At 38.7% G+C, this 27,656-nt stretch overlaps 1 protein-coding gene across 2 annotated transcripts in view; it reads right to left on the reverse strand.

Moving 5' to 3' along the window:
- Positions 1-13,182: 13,182 nt before the first annotated feature.
- Positions 13,183-27,656, reverse strand: part of cul3 (cullin 3) — a 73,475-nt gene continuing 59,001 nt past the window's right edge. For both annotated transcript variants that reach the window (XM_003218263.4, XM_062976579.1), the window contains exons 11-16: positions 19,065-19,189; positions 18,845-18,941; positions 17,351-17,485; positions 15,461-15,647; positions 13,951-14,096; positions 13,183-13,659 (exon numbers count right to left, since the gene is read on the reverse strand). In XM_003218263.4, coding sequence (XP_003218311.1) covers positions 13,528-13,659; positions 13,951-14,096; positions 15,461-15,647; positions 17,351-17,485; positions 18,845-18,941; positions 19,065-19,189 — 822 coding nt within the window. In that variant the 3' untranslated portion in view covers positions 13,183-13,527. The remainder of the gene's footprint in view (positions 13,660-13,950; positions 14,097-15,460; positions 15,648-17,350; positions 17,486-18,844; positions 18,942-19,064; positions 19,190-27,656) is intronic.

Below are 27,656 nucleotides of genomic sequence, written 5' to 3' on the forward strand. Positions count from 1 at the left end.
TTGGGAGGTGTTAGCTGGCCCTGATTGATTCGTGTTTGGAATTTGTTTTCTGAGTGGTGTTCTTTATTTACTGTGCTGTTTTTAGAGTTTTTTTTAAATACTGGTCGCCAGATTTTGTTCATTTTCATGGTTTCCTCCTTTCAGGTCAGGGCCAGCTAACACCTCCCAACAAAGGATTCCCCCAGGTAGGAAGCAGCCAGACCTTGAAGCTGAAAGGCTATCCAATGCTAATCAAGGTGGCCAATTGCACCATTCATACCTGCCTCAAACAGACAAGAGTTCTTTCTCCTACTCTAGACATTCCACAGGTATATAAACCCCACTTGAGTAGTTGTCAAACTGCTTGATACTGTGGCAATACTATCAGGGTGGAGAGGCTAGTCAAAGAATCAGCACTGGAAGGGACTACAAGGGTCATCTATTCCGTTAGGTAGGAATACATAATAGTTCAGGAATGCATTCCTGAAAGATGACCCTCCAACAACCTTGCAAGGAAGCCCACTATAATGTCAAATACATTTTACAGTAAAGAAGTTCTTTCCAATGATTGAATATACAGTAGAGTCCCACTTATCCAACATAAACGGGCCGGCAGAATGTTGGATAAGTGAATATGTTGGATAATAAGGAGAGATTAAGGAAAAGCCTATTAAACATCAAATTAGATTATGATTTTACAAATTAAGCACCAAAACATTATGTTATACAACAAATTTGACAGAAAAATTAGTTCAATACGCAGTAATGCTATGTAGTAATTACTGTATTTACAAATTTAGCACCAAAATATCACGATTTTTTGAAAACATTGACTACAAAAATGCGTTGGATAATCCAGAACGTTGGATAAGTGAGACTCTATTATGTAACGCTGTTTCAACTTTTGTAGTTCGTGCCGTTTTAAATACTCATATTTATGCTGGAAACCAATTTGAATCCCATTTCGGATAACTGTAAATCAATCAATGATTGGGTGACACCTAGCTTGAAAGTGGCATATCTGAAAGGGATCTAGGCGTCTTGGGTAGACAATAAGCGGAACATGAGTCAACAGTGTGATGCGGCAGCCAAAAGTCACTGTGATTCTAGGCTGCATTAATTGTAGTGTTGAGATCGAGGGAAGTCATAGTCCCACTCTATTTTGCTTTGGTCTGACCTCACCTGGAAGCTGGAACGTGTCCAGAGCAGGGCAAACAAAATGACCAAAGGTTTGGAACCCAAGCCCTATGAAGAACAGCTTGGGGATCTGGGTATGTTGAGCCTGGAGAAAGCCGAGAGGGGACATGATAGCAATGGAGTGTTGTGTGGTTTCCAGGCTGTATGCCTGTGCTCTAGCAGCATTCTCTTCACAGACCCTCTGAAGATGTTAGCCACAAATGCAGGCAAAACATCAGGAGAAAATGCTGCTAGAACACAACCATACAGCCTGGAAACCACACACCACTCGTGATTCTGGTTGAGATGCCCTTCAACAATATATGATAGCAATGTTTAAATATTTGAAAGGATGTCACATTTAGAAAGGAGCAAGCTTGTTTTCTGCTGCTGGAGAGGAGACTAGGACATGGAGCAATGGGTTCAAATTGCAGGAAAATATCCACCTAAACATTAGAAAGAACCTCCTAATGTTTAGGTGTTCCTGTTTGGCAATGGAATAAGCTGCCTTGTAGTGCGGTGGTCTCGCCTTCTCTGGAGGTTTTTAAGCAGAGGTTGGAGGATCACAGGGTTGTTGTATGTCTTTCGGGCTGTGTGGCCATGTTCCAGAAGCATTCTCTCCTGACGTTTTGCCCACATCTATGGCAGGCATCCTCAGAGGTTGTGAGGTATGGAGAAAACTAAGCAAAGAGGTTAATATATATCTGTGGAAAGTCTAGGGTGAGAGAGGTCAGTGTGAATGTTGTGTAGTTAATCACTTTAATTAGCATTGAAAAGCTTATCTGCTGTCTTCTTCCTGCCTCTGGGGCATCCTTTGTTTAGAGTCGTTAACTGCCCTAGGTTGATTCATGTCTGGAAATCCTCTGTTTTCAGAGTATTGCTTTTTATTTATTGTTCTGATTTTTGAGTTTTTTAATACTGGTAGCCAGATTTTGTTCATTTTCATGGTTTCTTCCTTTCTGTTGAAGTTGTCCACATGCTTGTGGATTTCAATGGCTTCTCTGTGTAGTCTGACATGATAGTTGTTAGAATGGTCCAGCATTTTTGTGTTCTCAAATAGTATTCTGTGTCCAGGCTGGTTCATCAAATGCTCTGCTATGGCTGAGTTCTCTGGTTGAATTAGTCTGCAGTGCCTTTCATGTTCTTTGACTCTTGTTTGGGCGCTGCGTTTGGTGGTCCCTATGTAGACTTGTCCACAGCTGCATGGTATCCGGTAGACTCCTGCAGAAGAGAGAGGATCCCTCTTGTCCTTCGCTGACCGTAGCATTTGTTGGATTTTCTTCGTGGGTCTGTAGATAGTTTGTAGGTTGTGCTTCTTCATCAGCTTCCCTATGCGGTCAGTAGTTCCCTTGATGTATGGTAAGAACACCTTTCCTCTGGGTGGATCTTTGTCTTGACTCTCATGGCTCGTTCTTCGCCTTGCAGCTCTTCTGATGTCTGTGGTGGAGTATCCATTGGCCTGTAGAGCCCAGTTTAGGTGGTTGAGTTCACCTTGGAGGAGGTGAGGTTCGCAGATTCTTTGTGCACAGTCTGTCAGGGCTTTGATTGTGCTCCTTTTTTGACTTGGGTGATGGTTGGAGTTTTTATGAAGGTATCTATCTGTATGTGTAGGTTTTCTGTAAACTGTGTGGCCCAATACCTCACAACCTCTGAGGATGCCTGCCATAGATGTGGGCGAAACGTCAGGAGAGAATGCTTCTGGAACATGGCCACACAGCCCGAAAGACATACAACAACCCTGTGATCCTGGCCATGAAAGCCTTCGACAACAGGTTGGAGGATCATCTCTTGGGAGTGCTTTGGTTGTATGCTCCTGCATGGAAGGGGGTTGGGTTAGACTGGAAGGGCCTTGGGGTCTCTTTCAGCTCTAGGATTCTAGGTGAGAGCTATTTTCCTATTACCTACCTACTTGAGGCTGAACAGCTGGACTATTGTCACCTGTGTTCAAAGAGGTCTTTTTCTACTGTATATTTTAGATCTGCCCTCTGCCATTTATTACCCCAGCAACTAAACGATGAAGCAAGTATACACTTGCCCGAGGAATATGCATTTACTCAATTTTAGCAATTTCCCTGCACATGCTGAAAGAATTTTTAAAACTGTGACCTAACATAACCTCTTCTGAAAGTATTGGTTTTTGCTTACAGTAGTAAAACTGGACATAAGCAACAGGAGCATGATAAAACATGTTCAGCAATGGTTAAAACAGAATTTAAAGGGAAACACTAAGTGCAGGTTGTAAAAGAAAAAGGCTATAATATGCATGAGAAACTGCAGTATAAACTATATTCTGGCGCCCCTGTTTGATATTGAGTTGTATATGGATCAAGTTGCAAGCACGCATTATTGTGAATGACTTATTGATTCTTTTAAATGACTTAAGTCATCAGTTTTGGGAGGAAAAGAGTTGTGTGCACACTATATGCAGGATTTATGAGACCTGGGCATATTTATTTTTAAATCCATGGGTACGTAGTAATAAATACAACTGCAAAACAGGTACTTGTGTTTCAAAATACACTATGTTTTGGATCCTGGAATATCACTTCCTCACTGCTCAGTCAACATCTCATTATGGATTTCCTTCTTAAAAACAACACTCACGTCACAGCTTTCTTCCTTTTGTTAATGTAGCCCTGGAGAAGTGGGGAAATGGGGGAAACTGATAAGATTCTTCCTCTTCCATTGGAGAGCCTGTACTGGATCTCTCAAAAATGGAATGAGCCTTTCCATTCATACGGAATTATACATTATTTTAATTTTTGGCTGTCTTCAGAATTTAATGCAAAATAAAGGCTGATGGACACATGCTTCAAATTATTTTTTTTGACCATTTTCAACTGAATGGAAAAAAAACAGGCAGGGGAAAAGATAAGCATCACAACTGTATTTTAGCTATTACATTCATAATACAATAAATCACTTTATTGTGTTGACACTTGTGCCATGAAAACAAATTTGTGACAATGTGGTTTTTTTAATGTTAGAAATAAAATTAATAAAGAAAATCAGAAGTGGTTTCCTAAGACCCACTGGCAAAGTTCTCCTATAGTGACCAGGCAGGCTCGATGTTTGTACTTAACTGTAAGACTGTTTGGGGGTAAACATGTAGACTCTATATTGTTAAGTATGAAATCCTATCCCCAGATAAGCTCTGCTGGACACAGTAAGACTAATTAGGACTACACTATTTAATGAGTCGTTTAATGAAATGGCAACAAACCTTGCCAAAAAAAAACCCATGATAGGGTCGTCACAGGTCAGAAATAACCTGAAGGCACACAAGAACTACCAGTTAATTAGGCTGCTTCAGAGACTGTCTTAAAAACTGAAATTTCATACCAAAGCAGAACAGCTCTCATTCTATGATAGAATATAGAATCTTAGAGTTGGAAGAGATGACAATGGTCTTTCAATCCAATCCCATCACACAAGATGGTGTATACACAACACACCTGCATCACTGAAACAGTGTGGTTTGCCACAAAATTATTTTATTCTTACACAATTTAACACAATTAATTTGTTCATCAATCAAAGGTCACATAATTGATTGACCATATATACTTATGCAGAAGTTGACCTCATGTCTAAGTAAAGGGCAGGTTTTGGGCCAACTTGATGGATTTTGATATGACTCTTGGATAGGTTGAGGGTCATTCTTCAGAAAAGGGAAATAAATGATTCCTTTTTTTGAGAACAGTTAAGTACAGTATTTATACTGTCAAGCAAATTGATTTTTCGACTAATGTTTTGTCCTTTAACGAGTATACACAGTAACTATAAATGACAACACTCACCCCCACCCCCAAAAAGGTTTCAGAGACAACTGAGGATTTATTGCATCTCCTGTGCACGTCTCATCCAACTTATGTTAAGCTTTAGCCAATTCATAGCAAAACCAATCTGGGAGGAACCAGCTTGGGAATGGCTATTTTAAAGCAGGAGTGGGGAAACTGGCCCTCAGGAGCTGTTGGACTATAACTCTCATTACTACTGCCAATGCTATCAAGGTCTGATAGGAAGTGGAATTCAACAATGCCTAGATTACAGGTTTTCCCTCACTGCTCAAAAGGTATGTCATCATGTACCTCTAAGAATCAGCTCCATTATAAAGGGAGAAACCTGTTTTGTCACTTAATTGCAAAGCTGTCTCAGCTGATAGCTCAACAGTGTAATTTTAGATATTTCAGTATATTATTTCTTAAAGAAATCAGCCTCCATCTTCAAATGATAGCTGGTTCTTGTCACAATACTATGATTGGAGAGGTCTGTTCTATCATTTACCCTGTCTCAGGTGTCATATCATTTTACAGAAACTATAGAATGATCTGATGACATGACTCCCTAAAACACCCGATTTTTGAGCAGAATGTCAATCTTCACCTTAAAATTGCTGCATGTGCTAAGAAGAATCACAGATTACAATCATATACATAATCTCTTGCTCGTCTGAATATTTATTGGGCAGTATTAACTGGAAATCATTTTCATTCCACATACAAAAAGTTATATTTCCCAGAGTCATACTGCTTCTTTGTTTTAGAAAATGTTTGTCTGGCCTCAGATCAATGAGACAAGGACATTCCAATTTTTATCAGTAGTTATTTCTCTTTTGAGCCTTACCCTCTTCTATTTTATCATTATTATTGATGCCTTTATTTAAGCCAGAAGTGGTGATTGGCAACCCTTCAGATATTGTTGGATAACTCCTGGCATTTCTCCCTCCTGATTATATTGGACAGGGCTGTAGGGAGTTGTAGAGTAACAACATCCGAAAGGTCACAGAATTCCCACCTCTGGTGGAATAAATGCCTTGCAAATAACATCTAATTATACAATTATACAAGTAAAAGCTATGAGGAAATGTCTCAATTTAGAAACTAATTCATTTTTAACATGCCTACAGTTTTAACATGCTGTTTACAGACTGCAAGGAGCCTTTTTGATTTGGACAATTATTTGCCTGTATCTGGAGGAAGCTATTACTGTATACTCATGCAGAAGCAACGCTGGTGTAACCATGCTGCTGTTCCACAATGAGTCTTGATGGGAAATGATGTCTGTCTTCATCATGAAACCAAATTGACGGACAATGTTTTCTGATTTAATTGTGACAGAGGATGGGGGTGAGGGATGCAACCAACAGAACAGTATGGCATACAGTTGATGTCAAGACAATAAACAAGCATTACAGCAAACAGTGAAACTTTCACTAAAGATTTCATCCCTCACCAAGGAAAAAAAAAACCCTTCTAGATTACAATATTAATTAATTCAGAATTAATAATCAGATGAGGTGTGAAAGATCCATAATCAGATATCCTATTTCTCTTAGGCAGTGGGATGAAGTAGGTAAAAAGTGGATTGAGCCTAGCAGAGCGAATAACTTTTTTTTTGGGGGGGGGGGGGGGGATTTGAGAAATGATAGGAGTTAAACGTCCCTATCATAGAATCATAGAATAGTAGAGTTGGAAGAGACCTCATGGGCCATCCAGTCCAACCCCCTGCTAAGAAGCAGGAAATCGCATTCTTCTTACAACCTCCACCAAACAATCCTTACAACCTCTGAGGATGCCTGCCATAGATGTGGGGGAAACGTTGGGAGATAATGCTTCTGGAACATGGCCATACAGCCTGGAAAACACACAACAAAACCAAACAATCCTCTCTCAATGTTTATAAGGAACTCTTAAAATCAAGTGAATAAGACCCAGCTCTTGCAGAAAGAACATTCTGCCAACTTGTGCCAGCACACAGCCTTTTCCCAGATCTAGCATTCCCACTCCATCAGTATCTTCAACTGTAAAGCACTGGTGTATCATTTAAAGACTTGCTTTAGTACAGCATAACAGCAAAAGTCCCTTAAGTGGCATTTTTGGCTGTTCATCAACAATGCAATACTCCTTCCTAGCAACAAGTGTAAATTGAAAAACAGGGCAGGCAGGATGTAGTGTTGTTTTCCAAATAGCTAATTTTCACGCATAAAAAGAAGCCTGCAAGACATAATTCATGTATTTACAGTTCAAATAACATGGACCTGTACTATTTGTTTGCATTCAGAGTGCTGCTATGCATAATTTTCTCCTTCTTCAGAAAAGGTTAAGAAAAAAATCATCAAGCACATGACAGCATGTGAATACCAGAAAAAAGAAGAAAACATATGCTAATTGACTTCAATCTTTATTACTTCGTGCTACTCAAAGTGGTGGTCCATGGACCAGTGCCAACAAACCAGGGATGAGCTTGCAGCACTGCCTAGTTTGGAAGAAGTTAGTGCCATCAGCCAACAAAAAAAAACAACAAAGCCAGCGGACCTGATGGGATCCCTGCTGAAATCTGAGCTGATACAATAAAACAACTCCACCAGCTCATTGAAAAGGTGTGGGTGACCAGAGAAAATCCCAGCAGACTTCAAGGATGCCACCATCATCACCCTTTTCAAGAAAGGGGACAGAACAGACTGCGGGAACTATCGCGGTATCTCCCTTCTAACCTTCGCTGGGAAAATCCTTGCAAGAATCCTTGCAAACCGCCTTCTCCCTGTCTCAGAAGACACCCTCCCAGAATCCCAGAATGGCTTCCATCCCTCCAGAGGAACAGTGGACATGATCTTCACTGCTCGACAGCTCCAAGAAAAATGCAGGGAACAAAATCAACCTCTGTACATGGCATTCATTGACCTTGCAAAGACATTCGACACAGTGAATCGCAGCGCTCTCTGGACCATCCTCCAAAAAATCAGGTGCCCTGACAAATTTGTGAACATCCTGCAGCTCCTCTATGACGGCTCCCAAAGTGACCCACTTAAGGTGGAATCAGGTGTCAAGCAGGGATGTGCTATTGCACCTACCTTATTTTCTATCTTCATCGCTATGATACTTCACCTTGTTGATGGGAAGCTTCCCACCGGAGTGGAAATCATCTATCGGACAGATGGCAGGCTATTAAACCTCAGCAGACTGAAAGCCAAAACCAAGGTCACCACAACATCTGTTAGAGAACTCCAATATGCCGATGACAATGTAGTCTGTGCGCATTCAGAAGAAGATCTACAAGTCACTCTAAACACCTTCACAGAAGCATACGAGAAGCTCGGCCTCTCATTGAACATCGAGAAAACCAAAGCGCTCTTCCAACAGGCACCAGCTAATCCCTCTGCAATGCCAGGAATACAGCTTAATGGTGTAACATTAGAAAATGTCAACCATTTCTGCTATTTTGGCAGCCACCTCTCCACAAAAGTCAACATTGACATTGAAATACAACACCGCCTGAGCTCTGCGACTGCAGCATTTTTCAGAATAAAGCAGTGTTTGATGACCGGGACATCCGTAGAGATACCAAGGTGCTTGTTTATAAAGCCATTGTCCTCCCAACCCTGCTCTATGCCTGTGAAACATGGACAGTCTACAGACATCACAGCAAACTCCTGGAGCGTTTCCACCAGCGTTGCCTCAGAAAAATCCTGCAAATCTCTTGGGAAGACAGGCGGACAAATGTCAGCGTGCTTGAGGAAGCAAAGACCACCAGCATTGAAGCGATGCTCCTACGCCATCAACTCCGCTGGACTGGCCATGCTGTCCGAATGCCCGATCACCGTCTCCCAAAGCAGTTGCTCTACTCCAAACTCAAGAACAGGAAACGTAATGTTGGTGGGCAGGAAAAGAGATTTAAAGATGGGCTTAAAGGCAACCTTAAAAACTGTGGCATAGACTGAGAACTGGGAAGCCCTGGCCCTTGAGCGCTCTAATTGGAGGTCAGCTGTGACTAGCAGTGCTGCGGAGTTTGAAGAGACACGAATGGAGGGCTTAAGGGAGAAACATGCCAAGAGGAAGGAGCATCAAGCCAACCTTGACTGGGACCGCCTTCCACCTGGAAACCGATGTCCTCACTGCGGGAGAACATGCAGATCAAGAATAGGTCTCTTCAGCCATCTATGGACACACCCCCAGGACCCCACGACTGGAAGACCATCGTCCTTGGCCTACGAGGGATCGCCTAAGTAAGTAAGTAAGGACCAGTGCCAGTATATAAGCTGTAAGCTGCCAGACTCAAGGAAGGAAGGAAGGAAGGAAGGAAGGAAGGAAGGAAGGAAGGAAGGAAGGAAGGAAGGAAGGAAGGAAGGAAGGAAGGAAGGAAGGAAGGAAGGAAGGAAGGAAGGAAGGAAGGAAGTCACAATTAATTGACAAAAAATTGTTGTTGATATCTGGAGGAAAAAATGGCTCCCTTATCAAGCAGGTTAAGAAGGAGTGATTTAGTTCACATTAGCAAATTGCCAGCAGTTCCAAAGTATCTCATCTTTGAACTATGTCTTGGCTACATCAATATCAGCATGCGCTGCTGCATAAAAAGTGATTCTATCTGGATAGCTAGATGCCAGAGAAATATAGTGTAAGACAGCTAATAAGATGCATTATTGTGTACTTTTCCACTAGAGGAGATTCCATCTTGTAAGGCTTTACCATTAATCTGCAGTCTGGAATTATATAGCTCAGACACAAGCAAATCACCAACATTTTGAAACTGGAATAACTAGGAGCTGGTTAAAATAATCTTAGTAACCTTAGCAAACGTGTCTGTCTCTGAAGATAAATCATATGCAAACATTTTTGAGCTAAACAAATGGTTAATCTCAGCTATAGTAGATCCACTGAATGAATGGGGCATTTTATATAAATCACTGATTCAATGTGCCAGTTTTAATTGGTGTTAACAGATTCTGCCCTATGAAGGAATTGATAAACTAATGGAAAAAATAATGAAAAAAATATGCAGGTTACTTACATGTTTACTTGGAAGTCAGTCCTACTGAGTTCAGTAGGGATTTCTCATATGTAAAAAGGCAGCGATTCTGTTTTTTGTGCATTTTTTGGGGGGGAAAGTGTTGTGAAAGTATAAAGGTTTATGCCAAGTCAAATATTTTCCCCACAAACTGTCTTCTTTGCATGTCCTAGTCTTACCAACACATCCCAATTTCTACTATAGGAGAAGCTTTTATCTATTTTTTAAATCAAAAACTGAATACAAACAAAAGCTATGTTGACTTATAATATTGTACTGTAAAGTTTGCTAACAATGTCTGTAAAACATTGTGAAGTGTTTCACATGAGCTGTACAAGATTGAGGTATGATTATTGAACTCAAATTACAGTCATATCTCTGTTAATGAAGCAGATGTGTTCTTGGGCATTGTATCTTCAATAGAAAATTTGGTACTAGTGGCAAGAATAACATGGGAAGATAAGAGTTCCTACACCACAAAGAACAGTTCTGTACATTTCTGCAATCCTTTTCTTCAAAGCTAACAGCATTCAACATATGAACTGAAATAACAATTTCAGGTTCTTCCAAAACACATACTGGATTTATGATTTATATTTTGATGGCCAAACATATACATCATTTTTTAACCTGCAGGGGATGAAAATAGCAGTTAGTGAGGCAAGGTTATGTTTTCTTCTTTTTTCTCTTTGCTCAGTAAGGGATTCTGGTGGAAGCTGTATTTATCTGCCTGCTATAAGTAAGAACATGGTCTAGAGTAAAATCCCATTCTTTCTCATTCAGGCTGTGTTGTATTGCTCACTGCAGACATACTGCTACAACATGGCACTGAAAATCTATGTTTCTTCAGTTCTAATAAGCACTTTGCATTGTTTTAAACTTTGTATATTGTATTTTATGACTGTTTTAACTGTTTTAACATTTTAATTCATTGTATATCAGTGTAACGGCATCAATTGCCACTTGTAAGCTGCCCTGAGTCCCCTCGGGTGAGAAGGGTGGGGTATAAATAATTGAAATAAATAAATAATAAATTCTAAATTACCACCCTCCTAATGATGCTGCTGCTAAAAAATTTCCAGAAAGACAGGTGACAAGGAGAAAGGTGGAGGCTGGGCAGACACCAAAATACTTTATAAAAAGGAGCTTTTTATTAGAGGCTTTATGAACAGAGGCATACCTAAATATTACTAGCCCTGCACATTTCTGGGATTGATATTTGTGGATTTGATTATTCACAAATTTAATTCAAATGCTCTCTCTAGGAATCTCTAGCTAGAGCTGTACTATAGTAAATGTCAGCCCGAAGCTGACCATAAGAGTCACACTGGAGGACCCAAAGATTCCTAGAGAAAACACCTCTAGTATCCACTAGGGTCCTCCAGTAAGATTCTATGATCACTTTACAGTAGAAGATGACTACAGTCATGCTGCAGGACCTAGAGAAGTATTCTCTTTAGCTGGGCTGGTTCTTAATGGAGGCCCACGAAGTCGCCGTTTCGGGCACAGCCCTTGCTGGGCACTCTCGATGCGGCGGCGACCACTGGGTCGCTCGCTGCGGAACAAGGAAGTACTTGCTATTCTCACGAGATCTCGGCGAGATCTTGCAGAAATATTGCGAAAATAGCAGGTACTTACTTCCTTGTTCTGTGGCGAGCGACCCAAGGTTTGCATACATACTGAAAAAACCTAGGGCCGCTCCTGTCTTTAGAAATCTTTAAATCTTCCAGCATAGAAGTTGACCATAGAGCTGTGCTGGAAGACCTAGTGAGTCTTAGAAAATTATTCACTTAGTTTTTTTTTAAACCTTTTTAAAAATCAGTTTCTCCCTGTTGCCGAGTGTTGTGCCTAACCTCTGCAAATGTAGAGGGCTGGCTGTAGTTACATTCTGCTTTAAAGCTATTTCAGCAACTAAATGTCACAGGCTTATCTTGGTTCCTGAAAAGTCGTTCCTCTCTCACTAGGTGTACAGGTCATCCAGAAAAAGAACAATACAGAGTATTTATTGAATAAAATATGTTCACAAATAAATCCCTTACAACCAATCAACACAGATCAGGTACAAGAGGATCTTGTATTGCCCACTGAAACAAAACTCAATTTTTTTTCATGTAGCAAAGTCAGTCACGTGGTGGTGTTTTCTCAAATGCCAACAAAACAAAAACAAGAAAAAACAAAAAATTAGAACTTAAAGCTATCATTTACTAACCTAAGCCAAATTTAAAAGTGGCACTTCAAAGCCTACTTACAGAATCCGTAGGGAAGTCACAGCTGGCATCCGTGTGTCTCAAACGAAGACAGAAACCTATGGTAAATTCTTTGGTGTAAAAATAGTACTTGAGCTACATAAAATACAATTTTGGTTCAAACTACACAGCATAAGACTACCACAATCCCATCCTCTATAAAGAAACATCCTTGGCTTGAGATCACTCGAGCAAGCATGCATCATGCTAATCGCTCTGATGCAGAAAATAAAATATTTGCTTTAAGAACTGGAGATTTCTTTAAGATCAAAGTAACAATATTTATTGCATTTTCAGATTGCATTTTAAAACAGTAAATTAATAGTGCACAATGGCTTCACTTAAACCTCCTGAAAACTGGGAAATCAAAAAGCCATAAACCCCACTCTACCTCACAAATAGAGTGAAGCTAATGTGCTTCTCCAAGGGGCAGTATTTAGTTTAATAAACTGCCATCCCTGTGCTCTAATACATTTGAATTAGTGCTCAGTGTACACTAAATTCATTTATTTTAAATTTGTTTTGTCTACATTGCGTGAAATAAAAACATCGCTCTGTACAATCCACTATGAGCAGTGAGTACAACAGCAAAAAATATCATACAGTTTATACACACTATTTACCCCATTTCTCCTATAAAGGAATCAGAGCAACCTAATCAATATGTAACTTAATTTAGAACTCAAATGACAAAAGGGAAGGCCAAATAATACAGCCCATAACTGTGCCCAAAACAAGATTCCTGATCATATTATTAATATGAATAAATGCAGGTGGAGAAGTAAAGCATGCTAAAATTGTGTTCTCAGGTCTTTATAAATTTACCAAAGATTAAATCAAACATGGATCATTAAGTAATGTTCAAAGCAGAGCAATATTTTTGGAAATTCAGTCTTGCCAGCTGTGTTTTTGTTGTAACCCAAACGTATACAATGTGCAAAGTGCTAAGCAACACTACAGAAAACACATTTACATCAACACTGATGATTCGGGGAAATGAAATTGCAACAATTTTATTTTGTAATGAGCTGTATTTTCTAAATTTGTTTTTATTTTTTTCCTGTTTTCATACAGTATTGAAAACAAAAACGCGGCACATTCACATTTTCCCGAGGAACTGTAAGGATGATCTCTACAGGGATAAACGCTGAGAAGCTTGAAGCTCAATCATTTTGATGTTGAGAAACTCTCCGAAGGTGTAAAGGCTTGATCTGAATGGTCTAGAACATGTATTGTAATTTAATAGAAGAGATGGTCATCTTAATATTAAATGATTTAAAAGAACTTCCCAGTTCATGCGAAGAGTATAGTCCAAGAATAAATCATATTTGCGAAACACATTTTATGCTACGTAAGTGTATACTTTGCGGTCCTCAGGTGTTCGTGCCAAATATTCTCGTTCAATAAGTCCTTCAATACGTTTTTTAATAACAACGGGACTTGGGAGGAATCGTGCCTTCAATTGCTGAGTTACCTGGAACAAAATGAAGAATGTATACATTAGACTGAATGATGGCTTTGGAGCAATTAAAAGGAATGCAGCGGGCCTTTCAACTATCTGTATTTTCACATAGGCCTTTATGATTTAGCAAAATCTTTTAACAAGCACCAACTATCAATGCCAGCCAGCTTTACAGCATCCAGGGTCTTTGGAAAATAAGAAATGACTATTAAAAGGTACTGTAATTTGCCAATGGCTTTTGAAGAAACAATCCCAATGGAAAATGTAATTCATTCTCCAATTCTACTTGACTAGTAAGATTACCTCTGCTACTAGCACATTATGCTGCATCTTCTTCCTAGATTTCATTATCCGCACTATAGCAGCCTCTATCTCATGTTTTCTGTCATCATCTACTTTCTGTCTCGTTTCTTTTCTTTCTGGGTCCGATTCTCCTTGTTTGGCAGCAACTGAAAGAACAAGAGAAAGATCCCAAAAATGAAGTCTCCTAAAGAGTTAATTGAAAAAAAAAGTAAACGTTCAGCTACACCACCTCATCCTTCTTCTGCAATTTCAAGGCATATTTACAAAGAAAGAACTCAGTACATTTAGTCACATCTCTCATCTATCCATCCATCCCCACATCTTACTTGGTTGAAAATTAAAAAAACAAACAAGTGATATAATGCAACAAGGCAGACTATTAGCATTGCTAATAAATAAGAACAGCATGGCTGGAGAAGTGGGAATGACGGTAGAGAACTAAAATAATAATAAAATAATAATACTTTATTTTTCTATCCCGCCCCCATCTCCCCGAAGGGATTCGGGGCGGCTAGCATGGGGCCAAGTCCAAAACAGAGACAAAACATAACAAGCTAAGAAAAGTATTAATAACTAAAAACAGTGTCAACAATAAAATAAAATAAACAATTAAATAATTCAATTACAATTAAAACACAGAATACAATATACTACCATCATTACTATATAAATGAAATACTAAAAACAAGCATCACCACTGATGGATAAAATGGGGGCGAGAAAACTATCTTTAGACACATTCTATCTTGAAATGACAACATCAGAGGCAGTTAGAAATGTGAAACCCAGAACAGGAGACTGTCCTGAAGTAGAATGAAAGAAATATGGGTCATCAGGTTAGAAATGCGCCTGAAAACTACAGCACTTGATGAGATTATTCAGGGGCATAAATTACAAAGAAAGCGAAAGGCAATATCTATCTATCTATCTATCTATCTATCTATCTATCTATCTATCTATCTATCTTTAAGGCCAATGAAGAACCCAGAGAGGCACCAATAGAGAGAGGGAAAGAGGGAAAGAGGGAGGGAGGGAGGGAGGGAGGGAGGGAGGGAGGGAGGGAGGGAGAGAGAGAGAGAGAGAGAGAGAGAGAGAGAGAGAGAGAGAGAGAGGGGAAGACATTACAGTTAGGGTTTTTTTCGTGTCAGGAGAAACTGCAAGTCGCTTATTGTGTAAGAGAATTGGCCATCTCCAAGGACGTTGCCCAGGGGACGCCCGGATGTTTTGATGTTTTATTTTCCTGTGGGAGGTTTCTCTCATGTCCCTGCATGGGGAGCTAGAGCTGACAGACTACCCCTATTCCCCGGATTCAAACCACCGACCTTTCGGTCAGCAGTCCTGCCTGCACAAGAGTTTAACTCATTGTGCCACCAAGGGCTCCTTAAAAAGCAGTAGAGAAGATGCTAGAAGACAGTAATTATGTGGTGATGAAAAAAGGCAGTGGTAGAAAAATGGTAATCAGGAGGGTAGAGGATCTAAACATGCTACATTAGCATGAAAATGGACATACCTGTTTGGATCTTCACTCTGTGGAGTTTAGATGTGAATTGATCATTCACTGTAAATATATGTCCGTTTTCTATTTCTTTTGATTTCGGCTCTTTTGTGAGAACCCGTTGTGTTGGCTTTCCGCATGCGAGGGACTGTAGTGCTCGTACAAGTTCTCTTTCAGGGATATCTGTCTCCTGCTGTATTTCCTATATGAAATGGAACAATAGATTTTTATAATGAAAAGGAAATTTTTGGGAAAACTGAATTCTCAACTGCTTTAAAGACATCTTGCTCCATTACTCAAATAAGTTCAAAGCCATTAACTCATAGTTACAATAAAATTAAACTGACTCTTGATGTTGGCTGGCATCCTGTATTGGACTTATAATCTAGAGTTACAAATCCAAAACAGCCTTGTTTTTCTAATATTGTCTTAGAAGTGTGCGAATCTGTTATGTTTTCATTTCGAATTTTGGGTGCCTGCCCCTTCTATTTTCGGGAAGACTCTGGGAGATTAGGAGGTGGGGGCGTTCAGATTCGTAATTCAGAACCCTGAATTCCATTTCTGTAAAAAATTAAATCACAAAAACAGAATAGGATGGAAAGGAGGGGAACTGAAATTCAAAAGAAAACATAATGGATTCTGTGCCGTTTTGCACACCTATTGTGTCACTATTGTCATGATTTTAAATGCAGCCCCAAAACTTGCCTTAATAGCCACAACATTACCAGGCCGTAGAGGTCTCATCTGCTGCTGCTGACTGGAGTATAGTAGGTTGACATTTCAAGCCCCTTCTACCAGAAAGCAAGGCTACAATGAGGAACTGAGACAGAGGTTCTCCTTCTGATCACTGCAGCTTTGCTTGTTGACTGGAGGAGCTGGATACATTTTGCTTATTCCTAATCAGCAGCAGAACAGATAAATCTCCATCACTCGGTGAGGCTGCTGGCTGTTAAGGTGAGTTGGAGGATGTGAAATTCTGTACAGTCATAATAGTTGGGTAACACAGGAACTCAGCGAGCCTGTTTAAACATTTATTCCTATTTAATTCCAAAGCCATTTTTATCATATATGATGCCATTTAAAAACATATTTTATACTTTACTATGTCATACACATGATCTCATAATCCCAATTTCGCATTCATTTTATATAGCAAGCAAAAGTGAATATTCTTAGGGGGAAAAGTATAGTATGCACCATGAAAACATTTTTCCTTAACACGAACAAGTGCAAATAAAAGCATTTGTTTTGACTTAAAACATTCCAATTTCAGCTAAGATTATTTCATTACATTTTAACATTAAGCATTTATATACATTGACTACTGTCAGCCCTCTACATTTGTGGGTTTGATTAAAAGTGCTCTCTAGGACAGTGGTTCTTAACCTGTGAGTCCCCAGGTGTTTTGGCCTACAACTCCCTGAAATCCCAGCCAATTTACCAGCTGCTAGGATTTCTGGGAATTGAAGGCCAAAACATCTGGGGATCCACAAGTTGAGAACCACTGCTCTAGGATTCTCTAGGTCCTCCAGTTTGATCCTTTGGTCAACTTTTGATAGAGGAATTTCTATTTGTAAGGTTTTCACTTTTGCCTAATTCCTAATTCCAGAGAATGTGGAGGGCTCGCTGTACATAAATCTTTCCTTCCATGAGACAAAATATCTGAAGCATAAAAAGTCTTAAAACAGAATTCAAGACAAATTTAAAAAATGGGAATGTTTGCTTCATGCACAGAAAACTAATTCATTCATAGTAAGCATCAACAGACTTGCCTTATACAGTCTGTGAAAAAAATTCCTATATAAATGCTTACAAAAGAAAGAATATGGCTTTCTTGTACTATGCAGGAAAATGAATACTGATATCTGTAATTTTACAGGTAGCACAAAAAGCCACAGCTCATACCTCAAAAGTGTATTTTTCTCTGTTGTTAAAGAGCATTAGTATCGTCATCTGGAAAGTGGAAACTTGCAATATGTGCTTCCGTGTGTTAGAGCCCGTTACTTGGGCACCTCCTACACCAACTTCTGAGCCGTCTTCCTGTTTTAATTTTTAAAAGGCAAAAATTATTCTAGGAACATTATGTTTTGCTCCTCAATTATGCTTTCTATGTATATACTGTAACATTTTGAGTTTGTATATGACTCATCTACTTGAAAATTCAAAACAATGATCTTCATTTAGAGATATTTATCTTAATTTTATTCCTTCAGAGTTTCAATCTTGTTTTAAAAGCAAAACAGATTTTAAACCTGAATGCTTCTTAATAGCTTATCACTGTTGTATATGACATAATGCCCTCTGAATGTATGAAGACAAATTGACAGAGATATAGAAAAAAGTCCTGAACTATTGTATATAGAGTGTAATATTTCAATCTTCAATACGATTGTACAGTGATATAGTGTAAGAAAGAGAAGTTAGAACTTCACACAAATCCCAAATCTTAACAAGAGGTGAAATAACAGACAAGAAGGTTTCAAACCTTTGTATTACAGCACAGTGCAAAGCAATACTCAAATCTATAGAACTGCATACCTTGGTAAATCAATTTCCTTCTAAGATCTTCAATAAATGTTAAAACTGATAGGCAAGGTTGTTAATGTGAAAGATAGAAATATACTTGCGGATAAATTGTTTTGATGTTTACAAAAAATGAAGGCATAATTCAAAAGTTCAGAATTTACAGATAAAGATGAATAAAGACAATATTTTTGTTTTGCATACTTTTTCCAGTACTGGGTTTGTTTTGTGTTATTTCTGCTTCAGTTCTGTTTTATTTTAATCTTTGAACCAACTTGCACAATTCCCTTAATACAGTAGAGTCTCACTTATCCAACATAAACGGGCCGGCAGAAAGTTGGATAAGCGAATATGTTGGATAATAAGGAGAGATTAAGGAGAAGCCTATTAAACACCAAATTAGGTTATGATTTTACAAATTAAACACCAAAACATCATGTTATACAACAAATATGACAGAAAAAGTAGTTTAATACGCAGTAATGCTACATAGTAATTACTGTATTTAGAAATTTAGCACCAAAATATCACGATGTATCGTAAACATTGACTACAAAAATGCATTGGATAATCCAGAACGTTGGATAAGCGAATGTTGGATAAGTGAGACTCTACTGTATATGCAATCTGTATAGTTCTGACTAATGTATTCATTTCTGGAAATTTCCTTAATATGGTGACCCTCCAATATACATTTTCAGGCCACTGATCTCTATGAATGTTTGTGACCTTGATTGCACAATTAATAGAAATGCAAATTCCAAAGGAGAAGCTGCATTCGGGACATTGATTAGTTTGAGAAATATGAATTAGACAGATTCATAATAAAATACAAACTGAATTCATTTCTCCTACAGTGCAAGGTAAAGCACTTACCTTTTTAACAGGACCGTAAAAAGTGGCGTTGAGATCTGCAGAGCCCATGTGATGCTGGAGTGTCAGTTGCCGTCCACTGTGTTTGGCTAAATAAAATCTACAAAATTCAAGACATTTAATGACTTTTTGACAGCAAACCTTTTAAACAACATGTGATCATTTAAATGTATATCTTGTGGCTGACTTTATTCTTGCACACGAAATAGTAATCATTTCTTACCTTCTAAATATTTCAAACGCATGTCTGGGGGCTGGGGGAATGTTGCACTTTGGTGTGGCTGACTGAGTGGGCCAGTAGCCCGTTGTGAGAACCCGCACTGTCAAATCAACACCACCTAATGAGACCTGCAAAAAATAAGACAAACATACATTGTACAATTGAATTCTTCAGCCTCCCATCTTCTACATTCCAGGAAATGCACAGCTTACTGTGTAAATTATAGACATTACAAAGTTTTAATTACAAAAAAAGATGCAACGTGTGTTGGGGGTATTTGATTGTGTTTTCCTGCATGGCTGGTGGTTGGGCTGGATGACCCTTGGTTCTATGATTCTATGAAGTGGCCCTAGGAATCAACCTGATCATCTCTAGCTATCCTGGAATTGCGGGAAAAATGATGCAAACTTTAATATATCTAATGCTAATGATAGTAGGGTAGGTGGGATTATTTAAGTCGAGAAAAATTATTACTCTTCTGTGCATTATATCAATTTCCTGCCAAAATTCCTAAACATGAAAGTGTCAGACAGCTATATGTAAGAAAAAAATTAAGCCAATATTTGTGTTTTTCCATAAAGGTACTGTAGTTATGTTCTGCATCCAGTGACCTCCAGTGTTTGTAAGTTACTAAACTTTGATTTCTTTTAAAAATTTACTAAGCTTTTGAAATTGTCTTAACATGCATGTTTAAATGCTCTCAAACAGTTTTAAGTGTCTTTTCTGTTTAGCATTTACTTGCTTTTTTTTTTTTACATTAATCTAATTCTAGAGATGACCACAAATGCTGGCAACAGTATATGGACTCAAGCTGAACTGTATCAAAACACACTAGGAATTACAGTTAAATGGAATATACAGGTGCAGGTGTTGCTAGTACCGTATATACTCGAAGATAAGCCAAGTTTTTCAGCCCTTATTTATGAGCTGAAAAAGCCTCCCCGGCTTATAATCGGGTCAAGGTCAAGCCAGGCAGTGGAGCCTGGAGGCCACAGCATGTTTTCTTTTCCAAAACCTCCCTTCTCCGCTTCTCCTCCCAGGCGGGAGTTATCTTATTTTTTGAGAGAGAGAGAGAGAGAGAGAGAGAGAGAGAGAGAGAGAGAGAGAGAGAGAGAAGAAGAAGAGAATGTTTTCAAAAGCGAAAGGAGAGTGAGTGAGAGCCTCTTGCAAGCCAGGAAGAAGAAAAAGATTGCATGATGCAAGGGGAAGAAAAAGAGAGACTCTTGCAAATTTGCAGGATTTATTATTATTATTACTATTATTGCAAGAATGTTTGAGACAAAAGGGAGGGAAGGAGGGAAAGGAGAGCAACAGAAAGTGTGTATTTCTTTTTATTCCTAAGGAAACAAAAATGGGGTGGGTTTTTTTGGGGAAGGGAGGGAAGCTTTAAAAAGCCCTTTCTGGCTACTTTTAGAGTTTGAAAAAGTGAGAAAGAAAAGAGGTGGGAAAGGGCAGGAGAAAAGAGGCCAAAGTAGTTTTAGAGGGGCTTTGCTTGCATTTCTTCCTTGGGCAAATGCATGCCCCAAAGCTTGTAAATAATATATAGATTTCCTGCTACAAATACATTAATTTAATAAATGAATTTCCCCTCATATGTTTGCAGGTCTTTGCAAATCCTAAATACATATAGATATCTATAGATTTCCCTGTACCTGTATATCTGTACATATTAATTTTATATATGAATTTCCCCTCACATGTTTGCAAGTCTCTGCAAGTCCTATATAGATATAATTATCTATATAGAGATGTCTAAATAGATATATATTAATATAGATATATGGAGCTTGCAAATATGCACACACACACATTTAGAGAGAGAGATGTCTAGACAGATATAAGCATAAATATATAGTGCTTGCAGAAGGTAAATGCACATATATATAGAGAGGATTTGCAAACTTTTCGGGGGGGGGGGGGGAAATGCAAATGTGAAATTAGTATATATAATTGTAGAGCTATATCTAGCTCTGCATTGATTCTATAGGCACTGAATGTTTGCCTGTTACTATGTTGGAAGCCGACCTGAGTCCTCACGGGGAGATAGAGCAGGATACAAAGGATGTTGTTGTTATTGTTGTTGATGATGATAATGATGATGATTATAAAGTTATTGTTGCTATCATATTGTTTTTGTTGACCCTACTTATGCACTTACAGAGTTAGCTTACTGTTTTTCTTTGAAATACAGTAAATATTCAAAAACATTTACCCCACTGATGCCTCAATTAACGTAATTTTATTGGTATCTATTTTTATTTTGAAATTTACCAGTAGCTGCTGCTTTTCCCACCCTCGGCTTATACTTGAGTCAATAAGTTTTCCCAGTTTTTTGTGGTAAAATTGGGTGCCTCGGCTTATATTTGGGTCGGCTTATACTAGAGTATATACGGTATTTGTCTTTGAAGTTTATATGCTGGAGAAACAAAGGTAGCCTAGTATTTTTAGAAGCATCTAGTACAGAGCTTTCCAAACATTTCATATTGTGAAATGTGAGCCGCCCCAAGTCCCTTCGGGGAGATGGGGCAGCATATAAAAATAAACGTATTATTGTTGACACACTTTTTAGATATGCATCATTTCGTGACAAATATATTCAATTTTACTTATCCAGAGATTAAACGAACCCCGCATAAGAGACAGAGATACATACATATATTGTAAGAAAAAATACATGGAATACAACACATCTCATGAAAACTCTTGAGATGCTGAGTTAATTTTCATTTACATTCTTTAAAATATAGGATTTATTGCTTATTTCATATAGACTCAAGAAGCTTCTCATTATCTTTGTTCGCCACACCTACACACTGCAGCTGACACAGTAATGTGTCGTGAAACAGTTTGGAAAGCTCTGATCTAGTGGGTAAAGCTGGAAATAGAATACTAGCCCAGATGAATAGCGCTATTTATAATCTTACTCTACTTGTATGACTTCAAGCAGGCTATGTTTTATAAAAAATTGTAAAAAAGCATTCTAGCTCTAATCTTACACTGAAACAATTTGCCACAAACAATACTATCAGATGTTTTATAAGTTTCCCAAAGAACAGATGGCACTCTTTATGTTTTGCTATAGAGTAAGTTATGATATGAAGAAGAAACAATTTGAATATTCATTTTGACACATTACAAAATCTTCATTTACTCATAGCCAATTTAGATGAGACAGAAGATTCGAACAGCATCTTGTTTCTGTAGAAATACATTGCAAAGGCAGCTGCATCATTCAAACCCAAGCTGCTGGGGGAGGTGTGTTCAAGCCTTCCCTTACGACGATTCCCTCCAATCAAAATATGCACTTCAGTTGCCCCATTATACAAGATCACATTTATTCTGCCATCCAAACTAATGTCCTCTATGGGTGAGGTTAGGATGGGGAAGTGGTTCAAGGCAAGGACAAATCTGACCTGAATAGATCTTACAAAGAAAACCCTACAATAGGATCACGACAAATTAGAAACTTTTTGAAGGCAGACAACAACAATGGGTAAGAGGTAAAAACGAGGGATTTATCAAATTTAAGACGAAGATGTACAGAATCCTGACCTGTCGTTCTAATGACTTAATTAAAATTTTAAGAACATACATTACAAGACATATTGCAATATGGTACTCCACAAAATACTGGAAGACACTTAATTATTTCATTATTTCCCTTTACAAAAAGTGGTGTGTGCCATCTGCTGGCCATTTATCGTATCGTATCAGAAGCAAAACCAAGGGTAAAGTTGTAACGTATTTAGAAACACAAACAAAGTTAAAAACTCTGCATTATACTAAACGTCCTTTGACCAGAATCTGGGCACTTGGAGTGCCTCTAGTGTCACTGCAAGAAGGTCCTCCATTGTGCATGTGGCCGGGTTCAGATAGCATTGTAGTAAGTGATCTGTCGCGGGCTCTCCTTTATAGTCTCATTTATGAAGATTGGCTCTGCACCTTGTGGTGCCAGAGTGCAGTCTGTTCAGTGCCTTCCATCCCACCCAGTCTTCTGTATGCCCAGGAGGGAGTCTCTCATGTGGTCTCAGCCATGGATTGAGGTTCCAGGGTTTTAACCTGACACTTTTGGAGTATATCTGTAGATCTTAGAAAGCTATTTCTTGATTTAAGGCGTTGGTGTGCTGGCTGATATAGGAACAGGGGATGGGCAGGTGATGACACTGCCTTAGCCCTTTCATTGTTGGCTGCTACTTCCTGGTGGATGTAAGGTGGTGCAATTCCGGCTAAACAGTATAATTTCTCCAGTGGTATGGGCGTAGACATCCTGTGATAATGCGGCATGTCTCATTAAGAGCCACATTCACTGTTTTAACGTGGTGAGATGTGTTCCACACTGGGCATGCGTACTCAGCAGCAGAGTAGCAAAGCACAAGGGCAGATGTCTTCACTGTATCTGGTTGTGATCAGAAGATGTCTGCTTCTTGGGAGGAGAGTAATGACCAATCTCGATAAAATAGTGAAGGGTAGATATATCACACTGGCAACAAAGGTCCACATAGTTAAAGCAATGGTATTCCACATGGATGCGGGAGCTGGATCATAAGGAAGGCTGAGCTAAGGAAGATAGACTGTGGTGTTGGAGGAAAATTCTGAGAGCACCTTGGACCGCAAGAAGATCCAACCAGTCCATACGCCAGGAAATAATGCCCAACTGCTCACTGGAGGGAAGGATATTAGAGGCAAAGATGAAGTATTTTGGCCACATAATGAGAAGACAGGAAAGCTTGGAGAAGAGAATGATGCTAAGGAAAAAGGAAGAGGGACTGACCAAGGGCAAGATGGATGGATGGTATCCTTGGAATAACTAGCTTGACCTTGAAGGAGCTGGGGGTGGAGATGGCCGACAGGGACCTCTGACGTGGGCTAGTCCATGAAGTCACAAAGTCAGAAGTGACTGAACGAATAAACAACAACAAAGCTACATGTATTGTGTTCTTATGAAGAGCCCAGAAGCCAAAAAGTGAATTTCTGAAAGCAGAAGATACTTTTTGCCTTGTACAATGAAAACACAGGAACACTGCGAAAAATATTTTTCTGACTGAGATTGTATCTCTTCTTTTTCTATTCACAATAGAATAAAAAGTTCAAAGTCATGCCTGGAATCCAGGGATAGTTTCATTTATAGTCAGTTAAAGTCAATTTTCTTGTGGTCTTAGAAGTCATGGGCCTTAGGTCCAGGCTATTTGTCAAATCACATCTCCCTGTATAGACCATCTTGGGCACTTTGGTCAGCGGAGGAGGCCCTGCTTTCGGTCCCAGTGTGGCTGGTGAAAACAAAAGAGGGGGCCTTCTCCATGATTGCCCCCTTCCTCTGGAATTCCCTCTCTAAAGAAATTAAAATAGCCCCCACCCTCCTCTCCTTTAAGAAACAGTTAAAGACACATCTATGCATACGGAGAGGAGGAGGACTAACATAACTGCCACTCCATAGCAGCTATGGTCTAAGTGAAACTAGAACAAGGATTGAACATTTTCAGCAACTTGGTCACTTAAATTGGTCCAGCTATACCTCGTTCTGTGCAATAATGTTTTTACTGACTGTCATGTTTAAATTTATTATTTTTCTAATGTGGAATTTTTATTATAATATGTTATTGTCAATTTATACTTTTGATATTCATGAAGAAATTGTGGCATTTAATGTTTGCCGTTTATAAGTATATTAACCGCCCTAAATCCCTTTGGGGAGAGAGGGTGGTTTAGAAATAAAGTTTTATTATTATTATATTAGAAGTTGGTGTTAATCCGTACATGGCATTTGGTTTCAGAGTTCAGGGTTTTTGGGTTTTTTAAAAAATCTTCCAGTCTTTCTTATTCTCAATATTTTTCAGACTTTTGATGGTTTCTTCTATCTTCATAGCACTAATCTGTCCTTCATTATTTTTATCCCAATTTGCTTTCTTGCCACTTCCCCGCCTCTGCAGCCACTATCCTAGCTTTCAAAATGTGAACTCCTTTCACTTCTCTCAAACTCCTTGCCCAAACCAAAACCTTATCAAAACCCCATGTCTGACACTGCCAATTTTTCAGATCATTTTTTCCCATAACACGCCACACTCTAAATAGTGCTGCAGGAGACATGTTGGACATTTTCTTTCCAAATGCTCAGCAATGCAGCCTCTAACCTTCCTCATTCTCTTCTCCCTTGAAGTTTATTTAATATCTTTGCTGTATTATGCATATCTGTCTTGCTTTCATACATTCAACTACAACTCACTATCATATTTTCGGACTCGTATTTGGCTTCTGTTCCTATGTTCTCACACTGCTGTAGGTCTTGACTTAGCCGTTTCCACCCAGTTCTTTGATCTTAAAACTGGGTTGACTCATAGTGGGATACTGTGTTATCCCTGCTATCACCAGGAACAAACCTGGTTGTGCAATCTCTCTGCTGTGGAATTATCCCAGTAAGATTGTTGAAGGAAACCTGCACTCCATAAACGCTCTGTGTCTTGCCTTCTTCTGTGATATGCAGTCAATTAATATTGCAATTTCTGCTCATTCCTTTAATTCTGTAGCTTCTACCATTAACATATTCCTTTTCTGAACTAATAATTTATTTACCCAGCTACCAAATGAACCATTTACTCTCACAATCTGACTGCTCTGATCAGCAGCACAAGAAAAAAAAACCTCTGTAAAAGAAACATAAGTATCTACTCATTTCTCCTTTACTCTCTCAACTGTTCCTCAAGTCTTCCCTTGACTTTGGATAATTTTATTTTTCTTAGGTTGATCTGCCTCCTTGATGGTATCACCCTCCAAAGCAAGGTTTCCCTTTTCCCGTGTCAATTTTACTCTTTACTATCATGCAATTTATGACTGTAATCTGAATATTTCTGTACTGCATTCAAATATGTTACCATGTGGTACCACTTTTTTTTATATTACTTGTCCCCAGATATTTTTCTCCTTATCTATCCCTGCTGCAATGATTTAATACACCCCCCCCTCCAAAGGGTCTCTGATTGAACAGAAGGAAGCTGAAAATTGGCTACATCACAAAGAAGGACCAGGTGCAGAAAGTTACTCACTTCCAAGTCAAGGAGACAAGGGAATAAGAACACAGGATTCTCTGGAGGGTTGTAATTGGAATGAAGTATGTTTAATTACAACCTTGACATAGGCTGGTGACAGTTATTCACATTCCCTTTGGATTATGACAATGTGCTATGTACAAAGTTTTCTTTCAAAACAATATTTCAGTTAGCCTACAAGGCAGATAGGCTGTTAAGTGAGACTAGACTGGCTGATACAATCATTCCACCTTTGTGATGTGCCATCTGCGCTGGCTACCAATCTGGTTCCAGGCCCAATTAGAAGTGCTGTTTTAAATGTAAAAGTCCAAAGCAGCGTCTACTCAGATTCTAAGATCATCATCCAAGGTGTTCCTCCAGGTGTCTTTGTTAAATGGAAGAGGGGATGGATACAATGGAGTGGGCCTTTTCAATAGGGACCCCTTGCTTGTGGAATGCCTTTCCCAGGGACTCCACCTGATACTTTCGAAACAGTTTTTCTAGTGCCAGAACACCGTTTCTTTCCTGTGGTGTTTAAAATACCTATTTCAGCACTTGTAATCCTCTGCTGTCTTTTCTTTATAGGTGGTTTTAGTTTGTGGCATGCTGTTTCATTCCCTGCTGCATATTTTAATTCATGCATATTTTACTGTGATTTTACAGTTCTGTAAAATGCTCAGAAAATTTAGATTGCAGAGTGCTCTAAAACATAACTGACGAACTTAATTTCCCTTAAATTTCTTATTACTAATACAACCAATTTGTAGCAATTATTATAAGATCACACTTTACCCCTTAACCTCTAAGTGAAGCTGTGTGACTGTACAAGTGTCTAAATTATGAGTGTATCTAAGTGAAAGTTAAAAACAGTATTATATTAAATCAGATAACGTTTTATGCATGTCAGCCTTTGAAAATTTCAACTCGTACAAACCAAGGCACCAAGGCTAGCATTGTGAATGTATTAAGTAAACTCATAAGGAACTGTACTGATTTTGACTTTATTCTTAAGCAAATTCAAAGTACTGGTTTTCAGTTTCAAAGCTCTGAAAGGTACCTGAATAATCAGATGCCACTCCCTAAACCTAGCCCACAGTTATTATCTTCATGTTCTCTGGGTGCTATCATCAGCTGAAGTAAGAAAGCTATTCAGCAGGGTTATAGTTTCCCTCTAGTCATACCAGTTGTAGAATTCGATCCTCAAGGAGACTTAATCGAAAATAATAATGATAATAATAATCATCATCATCTTTATTTATATTTCATCACCATCTCCCCGAAGGGACTTGGGGCACCTTACAAGGCACTCTAGGGTGCACATATAACATACAAACATTGGTACCCTCTAGGAATCACAGTCTGTCCAGCTTCTTTGGAGAAAGTTAATTTGGTTAATACCACGGTTGCTGTGGGTTCTTTACTCTGAGATGCTGAGTTAATTTTCATCTAAAAATATTACTCAATGCTATTGTTTTGTATTTTTCTTCTGAATCCGATTTGAATGTTAGCATGCAAAAAAGTGACACACAATTATAAAAAAATAAAACTAAAATGCAATGATTTTTCAAAATCAAGT

This window comes from Anolis carolinensis, chromosome 3 (assembly GCF_035594765.1).
Source record: "Anolis carolinensis isolate JA03-04 chromosome 3, rAnoCar3.1.pri, whole genome shotgun sequence".
In the NCBI taxonomy this organism is placed as follows: Eukaryota; Metazoa; Chordata; class Lepidosauria; order Squamata; family Dactyloidae; genus Anolis; species Anolis carolinensis.